The 9539-nt window shown below is 49.5% G+C and overlaps 1 protein-coding gene across 2 annotated transcripts in view; it reads left to right on the top strand.

Annotated features, from left to right (window-relative positions):
* Snrk (SNF related kinase) overlaps positions 1 to 7397 on the top strand; it is a 49790-nt gene extending 42393 nt beyond the window's left edge. Inside the window, exons 6-8 of one of the 2 annotated variants that reach the window (XR_003711392.1) lie at positions 1421 to 1555; positions 3902 to 5866; positions 5905 to 7397. Coding sequence is in view for 1 of the 2 variants with exons in the window: in XM_028767314.1 (XP_028623147.1) it covers positions 1421 to 1555; positions 3902 to 5069 (1303 nt within the window). In the remaining variant the exon portion in view is untranslated. Of the gene's footprint in view, positions 1 to 1420; positions 1556 to 3901 lie in introns of both variants that reach the window. The other variant, XM_028767314.1, reaches the window with a different exon arrangement.
* The last annotated feature ends 2142 nt before the right edge of the window (positions 7398 to 9539 follow it).

The following is a 9539-nucleotide window of genomic DNA, read 5'->3' as shown; positions in this document are numbered from 1 at the left end:
CACCCCAGAGCTGCTGCACACTCCTGGGGCCTCTCTACCCCACCCCAGAACTGCTGTACACTCCTGGGGCCTGTCCACCCCAGAGCCTGCACATGACTTAGTTGCTCATGAAATCTATCAAAACAAGAACCATTTTTTGTAACCTTAGTAGTGCAGACTGGAAAGCAGAGTGACAGCAGCTTTGCTCTATCTGCTCTGCTCTGGTGACAAGTCAAGGTAAGAGGTCCTATCTGAAAATAGCAGATAGAACAGATTCACAGGAAAAGAGCAGTTACTTCATCTACTTAATGAAACAGGTGCCCCAACTCAGGGAAGCAGGACAGAGGTAACCATGGGACAGCCACTGAGATCTGACTGTAGCATCTCAGCTTTCTGACCTGGGAAAGAGATTGATACAATCTGGGCATGCAGAGCCTATGTGTTGGGCAGTGGGTAACTGATGTGCCCAGTGGGAGCTCTAGTCTCCGGGAAGGGTCACATCTGCAGAAAGGATACACCCCTCTAGAGTAGTTGTAGTGTAGTAAAAATAAGTATTCGCAAAAATAAAGCCAGCCTTTTGAACTTGGCCTTAGTTTTCTGTAGGACCCAGGTGCTTATGAGTTTTTATAAGTTTGTGCCCAGTCATTTAAATGAACTGACAAAGTACAGAACACTTGCTGCTTTTCTATAGTGGTCTCGTACCCCTCTTCCTTATGCACACTGCAGTTTGCCAGGCCAGAGGTTTATAGAAACTAGAGCTGCATATTCCTGAGGTCCGTGAGCCTGTTCCCTGACAGCCAGCTGCAGGAGGTGGGCAAGGCCATACACTTTTATTGTTAGGTCCCCAGCAGCTAGTCACCATGGTGCTGCGCTGGCGTGGTGTCCTGTGAGCACTGCTGTTTAAATGGATTCAGGAACACACTGATCGTACTCAGGAGAGGGTGAGAGTAGCCCCCTCTGGATCTGGATTGCACTGATTGCTCTCCAGTGCCTAAACTATAGTGGATGCAGGAGTAGAACTGCTCCAGCCGTGCTGTGATGCCTAGAGCTAACGCCTTAGGTAGGATGGGCCTTGTCCTCAGTCCAGTCTTCTCACAGGAGCAAAGGATCCTCCTCAGCAAAACCCAGCTTCATATGCCAGCCACGTGTCCAGAAAACGTGCTCTTGGAAGCCTTGGTGTTTTTTTAAGTCTGGGACACTAACACTGTCCATCTACAGCAGCAGTCTGCTCTTCTCACTCATCTGAACATTTTTGTTCAGTTGCTTTTTTCAGATTTCAGGCACAACCTAAACAGCTACAGGCTTTTGTTCTTTCTAGTTTGTATTTTTGTCTGATTTTAAAAGCTTTCCAGATATTGGATTTCATTAGGTGATATTATTATTTTTTTAATCTTGTAAAAACCTAGCTGTGTGGCTTCTGATTGTTGCTTTCTTTCCTCAGAGCCCTGGAAACCAACAGGTACAACCACATCACCGCCACTTACTTCTTACTTGCTGAAAGGATCCTGAGAGAAAAGCAAGAGAAAGAAATACAGACCAGGTCTGCGAGCCCCAGCAACATCAAGGCCCAGTTTAGGTGAGAAAAATACCTTCTGATATTAGTAAGACACATTTTGATGTAGGGAACTGTTTGTTGATGGTTCATAGTTCCCCAAGTAGGAGGCTCCTCACCCTCATGGTGCTGACAGCTGCTTTCCACAGAGGCAACACTGTGCTCCTCTGCTATATGCGCAGTGGCTGTTCCCAGTACCTAGGTATCTCACTCTTGTTTCCTTCAAGATTTCCTCCAAGAGCAGTGTAGATTCCCTTGGAAGAATTTTTTTTTAAATAGGGAGCATTTAGGATTTAGTATATCAGAGGTTGGATAGCTAGATCAGTTAGTTGACTTCCTAGCTGTTGTATCTCAGGAACATAACATCTCTCATTTACCTGAGTACCACCATTGGCCTCCTGAGGTTGTGAGGAGGGGCTCAGTGAGTTAGGCCAGCTTCCTGGTCTTCTCTGGTCTCTGACCAGAGCCCTCACTGAAGTTGATCCTCAGGCTTGCTTGGTGGGATGAACCCTCACTGTCCTTCAAGCCTGTGTGACCTGCAGAAGGGGGTTGTTACGACCCCACTTTTGTTGACTGGATTTCAGAACATTCACCCACACAGCCCTTGGTCGCTGACCTCTCACCACACAGTACCCTCCATGCACTCAGTGGCATCAGCCTTTGTCAGTGTCTTTGGCCGCTCTGTTCTGTTAAGATGTGATCTTTACCGTGTTGGGCTCTACCAGTTGTTGCCATTTTGGACAGGTGAGTCACATTCTATTATGCTCAGGAAAAATGAGCGACAAACTATCATTCTTACACAGTGACAGCCAGTGGGGGAAGAGTACTCACAGGTGTTTGTTCCTCTGAGTTTTGCTTTAAGTTGGTACAAAGGGGAGAAGAGCCAAGCCTGCAGTCCTGCCATGCTGTTGCTGCTTTTCTGTGGGCCTTGCATCAGCTCCTACTGCAGGCCTTGCTCAGTGCTCGCTGGTTGGCTCTTTCCCCACTTGGTGGCCTTGTAAGCCCCACTGAACACTCAGCTCCAGCAGTGGCAGAGGCAGGCGGTTCTTCCTCCCCTGCAGTTGCTCCAGATTGGGGGAAGATGTGTGTGGTAACATTTGTAGGTCACAAAGTAGCTGCTGTAAATGCTTCTGGAATCTGTACAGTTTCTGCTGTCCACCTTTCCCTCAGGCAACTCCAGATTGAAAGACAGTGTTTAAGTAAGAGTCTTGCTATCCAGTCCCCTTGTGTGGGTCTTAAGAATGTAGGTCTTTATACTAGCAGAGCTATTCATTAGAGAAGAGGTTTGTCTCCAGGTCTCTGTCCTTTAAGCTCATTCACCCATTTCCATTTCTTTTGATCAGTGCTGAACTTTCATACCATGCTCTAAAGTGTGTGCTGAACATTCCAGAGGAATCTCATCCATACTGTTGTACTCATAAAGGCTGCAGTGTGAGAGAGACACACACACACATACACACACACACACACACACGTACACACATACAGAGAGAGAGAGAGAGAGAGAGCATGTGTGCATACAGATATGTGTGCACATGTTCATATATAGAAGGTATGTGTATATGAATGTATGCATATGAGCCTGTCCACATATGTAGATGTGCATATGTGTATGTAGATGGAATGTGTGTGGCATGTGTGTATATGTGAGATACTGTATCTAGATTATGTAAGTAGGTATGCATTTGAGTATACAATAGTATATGCATGTTTGTAGGTATGCATGTGAACATACATGTGCATGAGTGTCTGCGTGTGAGCATGTATGCAGGTATGTATGTGTCTGTGTGTGAATGAGCATATGTATGCAGATGTGCATGTGTGTATGATTTCAGGTATATTGTATAAGTGTGTGGTGTTGAGGTTTGGGAGAGCTTGGGCTTCCCCAGCTTCTGTCTGCCATGTTTTTTCTGACAGCTGTGGTATGATGAACTTGCCACATGACCACGGTCTCAGGCTACATCTGCCCTCTGGGATCCTTGCTGATGGACCTAAAATGCGTTTCACGTGTGACTTCTGTCCTAGCTCTGTGTGTGTGCATGCAACTTTATGAAGGCATGTGTGCCATGGCTTGCTTGTGGAGGTTCAGGGACACGTTGGGTTTTGGTCCTCACCTTCTACCTTCTTTGAAACAGTCTTCTCTGCCATCTGTGCGGGTGTTGCTGGCCAGGGATTCTGGAACCTCTCGGGCTCCATCCAGCACCTCGTGATGGTTCTGAGATAGCATGTGCTCTGCCTGCCACATCTGACTCCATGGGAGGTTAGCCCAGGAAAGCAGGGGCTATCACTGGGGTGACAAACACTGAGCTGTCTATCTCCCCAGGACAGGCCAGCGACTACATGACAGTTTCCTTTTCCTCTGTCACACAGGCAGTCATGGCCAACCAAAATTGATGTACCCCAAGACCTTGACGATGACCTCACTGCCACCCCTCTGTCACATGCCACAGTCCCGCAGTCTCCTGCTCGGGCTGCTGACAATGTCCTCAATGGCCACAGGAGCAAAGGCTTGTGTGACCCAGCCAAAAAGGACGAGCTCCCAGAGCTGGCCGGGCCAGCACTGTCCACTGTTCCACCCGCAAGCCTGAAGCCCGCAGCCAGTGGGCGCAAGTGTCTCTTCCGGGTGGAGGAAGATGAGGAAGAGGAGGAGGAGGACAGGAAGCCAGTGTCCCTGTCCACGCAGGTGGTGCTGCGCCGGAAGCCGTCGGTCACCAACCGCCTGACGTCTCGGAAGAGCGCCCCGGTGCTCAACCAGATCTTTGAGGAGGGCGAGTCTGACGATGAGTTTGACATGGACGAGAACCTGCCACCCAAGCTGAGCCGGCTGAAGATGAACATTGCGTCCCCAGGTACCGTGCACAAGCGCTACCACCGCAGGAAAAGCCAGGGCCGTGGCTCGAGTTGCAGCAGCTCTGAGACCAGCGATGACGACTCTGAGAGCCGCCGGCGGCTGGACAAGGACAGTGGCTTTGCTTACTCATGGCACCGGCGTGACAGCAGTGAGGGGCCACCAGGCAGCGAGGGCGATGGTGGTGGCCAGAGCAAGCCTAGCAGCGGTGGCGGTGTGGACAAGGCCAGCCCGGGCGAGCAGGGCACGGGTGGCGGTGGCCAGGGAGGCTCAGGTGGGACTCCATCGGGTACAGCAGGCTCCTCACGGCGCTGTGCAGGCCCCGACTCCTCCTCATCCTCCCCTGCCTCTGCCTCTGCGGCTCCACGTGGTGCAGAGCTTGTGCAGAGCCTCAAACTCGTGAGCCTGTGCCTAGGCTCGCAGCTGCACGGCGCCAAGTACATTCTGGACCCGCAGAAGGCCTTGTTTTCCAGTGTGAAGGTGCAGGAGAAGTCCACTTGGAAGATGTGCATCAGCGCCCCAGGCCCCGGCCCCTCCGCTGACCTGGACCCTGTGAGGACCAAGAAGCTGAGGAACAACGTGCTCCAGCTACCTCTGTGCGAGAAGACCATCTCCGTGAACATCCAGCGCAGCCGCAAGGAGGGGCTGCTCTGCGCCTCCAGCCCCGCCAGCTGCTGCCATGTCATCTGACCTGTAAAGTGTGCTCACTTCATGTGTTCTGACGTGACAGTGCATGGTCTTTGTGCATGCTGCTACACGCTACTTTTCTTTTCCAGCCGAAAAGTCTACTGTGTGATTTTACATTCATGATTTTCAGTGTGGATGGCCAGGATGAAATTGTGTATCTGGAACCCAACGTAAATGGAGCGCTTAGAAATTCATGTTCTGCACTTAACCTGGAGGGAACATGCTTTCATTTCCTTGTGAAAAGCCCAAATTCCTGTCCTGACCTCCGGTGATAGGGAAACTCCATGCTCTGAGGCACACTGGTGCCCAAGACAGAGCCAAAGCAATAACGTGGTGACGCCCACAGTCCTGGGAGGAGCGACACCCGCTGCCACCACCCAGGGCCTGTGCACCGAGAGAGACCCTTAGAGCCACGGTGTGAGCGCCCACACCTGTTTGTCTTAAACAATCGTGTGAAAGCACTTTGGGCTCTTACATTTTCACTGACACAGATTCTCTTGTTTGTAGCAGGTGAGATCAGCTCCTTAGCTTTGTGAGGCAGCTTACCCCATAGAATTACCAGGAGACAATCTTTTGTGAGGTGATGAGGTGAACTCAAGTCTTAACTCTACTTAGAGTGTGTATGTCTGTCTGACAGAACAAAAAATAGAAGCTCTGTGTAAGTTTCCTCTGCAGGACACAAGGCAGGGTTTCCTTCAAACCTGTGTGGAGAGGAGAAGCGGAGGGCCTGCTGCAGCAGCCACAGTGAACACAGGTGGCAGCCAAGTCACAACTATGATGAGGAAGCAGAACTCCCTGAGGTGGCTTTTCAGGAGTTTGGTGGTGAGAACTCCCTGAGGTGGCTTTTCAGGAGTTTGGTGGTGAGATGGCCTCAGGTTACTTCCATTCCATGGCAACATTTGGCTCAGCTGTGACGAGCAGTTGATAAGAAACTACCACTCAGGAAAGGGTAGTGCTCCCTCTGTAGCCCGTCAGTGGCACTGTGCTGCCTTCCCGCCACACGCTGAACGCAGAGCTCTCCCTCGCATGACGACTCCGGACTGATAGCTATCTCCCGAGGCATCTTCTCTCGATGCCTGTCCTCCCCTATCTTGGGAAGCCCAGATGCTGGGTTTTCACACGGTGCCCTAGGGAGTTCGAAAGCAGTGTTTAAGCAGCCTGTGGGGTAGGTGCGGCCAGCCCAGGGTCCTTTCCTCATTCTTCAGCTGCTGTCCTATTCCTGAGTGACAACAGAGTGCAGCTGAGCATGTGACTCAGAGCGGGCAGGGCACAGGCCACCACTTTCTTCAGTGCTCAGTGACTGCTACTTTAGGGTTAGTGTATATTACTCAGAACTTCACAGTGTAACCTGACTTTACTAAGTAAAATGATACTTAGATACTTCCTAGAGCTAGCTAACTGCTTGTGCTTTAAGCTGCAGTCCCATTCAGTGTGACAGTCACAGTTGAGAGCTGTGAGGGTAGATGTGGGTGAAGCCATAGAGCACATTTGCTTGAAATTCTTAAGCAGGGATCTTCCAAGGGCCAGAAACCAGTGTGGTTCTCAGAGACAGAGCCACATCTGTGTGAGCCAGGAGAGATGTCTATAAGGGGCATTGCAATAAACTGTCGCAGCTGTTTTCCAAGTAATGTACATACTCTTCTGTGGTCACGTCCAGCCTCAGAGTGGCGCCTCTGAACTCAACCGTATGCGTTTGGTCTCCAGTGGTGTTTATATTCAGGTGTATATACGGTGCTCACTTTAGATCAGCAGTGTTGGCCATTTATGCTGCAGAGCTGTGTCATAGCCTTATTAGTTGTGTGTGGTTGGTGACCCTCTGGGTACACAAATGTCTGTTGAGTGCTGTCTTACCCATTTGTTGACAAGTGGATGTCTGTGCATGTGTTGTGTGTCATGGGGTGTTGTCACAGAGGAGGGAGCAGAACCATCACACCAATAGTGGACCAAACTACTTCCTTGCTCTAACCAGTGACTTGTCCCTAACCTGTCTTCAGAAGTCACATAGAGTTACAGTAGTGTATAAACTAAATATTGTGGGAAAAGTTAGTCTTGTATTTTTCTGTGTGTATATATATATAATTATGTACTTCTGGAATTCTATCTGTATTTAAAGATGTGACAATCTTGACACCAATTTTATTAGTCATGAGCCTGAACAAAGATGTCCTAGGAGTCAGAGTTGGTTGGTATGTGCTGAGAACACAAACTTGTCAGCTGATTGGTCAGTTGCCTCTAGTTCTGGCCAATCTCTTTCCTTGTGTGAACATTGGCAGGTATGTGACAGGTGGGAACTAATCCAGTAATAAAGTGACATACTGGTGTTCAGCAATAGATGCTGAGTCTGTGTTCTTTTTGTGAGTATAGCTGTGTACATGCCCAGTCCAGCACTAGGAGATGCGGTTTGCTTCTTGCGGGCCCTGCATTCCTGTCACTTGGTGGGGCTGAGAAAACAGTCCTGTCCACCAGTGTCAGGTGGCCCCAGAGAGGCCTAGCACACTATCCAAAGGGCAGCACTTCCTTTAAACCATCTGGACAGAAGGCATCCAGGACTGCAATTCTGTTTCATCTACTTGTGTTCATTTGGCTGGTCCCTACTTTACCAGACAAAGCAATTAGAACTGCCACATGCTCCCACAGTCTGCTCTGTGTGTCCACACATGTTCTGCCCTTCTTTTACTGTGTACCAAGGTCTGCTCTCTCCCTGGCAGCCATGAGGCCTGTCTTAGTCATTGCCAGCCACTCTCGCCAGAGCTGCCCCGCCTGCAGCCCAGTTCCTCACATTGCTGGCACACTAGGTCCTCTTACTGCTGCATCCTGGCCCGGTGACTTCGTTGGTCAGCATACCCTCCATTTATTTGCAAAATCCAGGAGACAGATCTTGGAATGACTTGAGGCACACTATTTGACTATTCTTCAATTCATTGGGTTTTTGAACATTCAGTGGTTTGTGAAACTATTTCCATAATCCATTTCCACACATCCCAAACAAGGTCTTGTGTCAAGATCTGCTTTCTCTTTCCTCTGTTTTCCTACTGGTCTTAGGCAGTCATAGCCCAGGGTCCAACATCAGCCCAGTGAGAGAATTTGCTAAGTTAGGCTCTTCCAGCTAGAGATGTGCCATCTTTCTAGACTCCTCTTAACTCTCTGCATCAATGGGATGACTCAAAGTAGACTTTAACCAACTCATGCAGACTTGAGACCATATGCCAGCAAACCTTCCAGACATACCCCTATCTCCCCCAGGGACACATTTCTGCCACCTCTGACTCAATACCTAGATACATCCAGTCAGCATGTCAGTCTCCCAAGCCTTTAGAAATTCTTCCTGTCCTGGCGATACTCCCCCTCAAATGGAAGCTGCAGAAGTTCTGTGAACCGGAATTCTTGGTGGTGGCTTGCATTGGTACTTGTCTGATTCAGCAATAAACACCTTGGCTGACGGTTTAAGGAAGGCAGGGTATGCTTTGGCTCAGGAGAAAAGTCCACCATGGCAGGGAAGACGTGGAGGTGGGTGCTTGGGATAGCCCATAGATTGTGGTGTTGCATCTAGAGTCAGGAATCAGAGTTTGCCTGTTGCTGCCTGGCTCTCCTTATTTGGCTGGAAGTTAAGACAGGTCTTTTGAGTCAGGTAATCTTTAATTCCTCACAGACCTCCTCCCCAAAGGATAAATCTAGATAATCTTCCCAGGTAAGGACAGAAGATTGTCTCCTAGGCGATCCTGGATCCTATGCCACCCCTTGTCAACTTGGCATCTAAACGTAACACTTCTACCCCTTCCCACAGGTTCATGGCTGTCTCAATGCAGACTGTTTGTGGTCTAACTTCAAAAGCCCTGTAGTCTTTAACAGTTCCAGCATATCTAAAAAGTCCAGAGCCCATGTCTCACCTGAAACCCAAAGCAGTATCTTGGCTGTGAACATCTATAAAATAAACATGCTTCCAGCATGGAATGGTTCAGAGTAAACATCTCTGTACCCAAAGAGAAGACGGGTGCACGGCAAGGAAAAGACCAGGCCGGCATGAGACAGAAGCCTTTGGTCCTGCAGCGCCGAGGCTGGCCGCAGGGGCTTGTAATGGCATCTCTGAGATCCAATGGACTTTTAGCTCTGCCCTTGCAGCACCTACAGCCTCTCTCTTGGTTATAACCATTCCATGCCTGCAGCTTTCCTCAGCAGAGGTCCTATGCTTCTGACATATAACATCCTTGGGTCTCCATGGCAAATTGGATTTCATCACACAGCTTCACACAGTAGCCTTTTTCAAGACCTCTTTAGGGTCTCTGTCACAGACTGCCCAGGCACAGCAGTGCTGTGTAAACAGTGTTGCCAGCCTGGTGTGCTGCTTGAGCCCCTTGAACCATGACCTTTGTGAGCTGATTCTGAGCTTACATTCTCCTGTTTTTATGGGACAGACCCTCCATGGGTAGAGTCTTTCCCTAGGGTTTCTCACCAGGAGTGCTCAGTCTGCTTGGC

This window comes from Grammomys surdaster, unplaced genomic scaffold (genome assembly GCF_004785775.1).
Source record: "Grammomys surdaster isolate TR1022 unplaced genomic scaffold, NIH_TR_1.0 172, whole genome shotgun sequence".
Taxonomy (NCBI): Eukaryota; Metazoa; Chordata; class Mammalia; order Rodentia; family Muridae; genus Grammomys; species Grammomys surdaster.
Note: the sequence above shows the minus strand (reverse complement) of the source record. Positions and strands in the feature narration are given on the sequence as shown.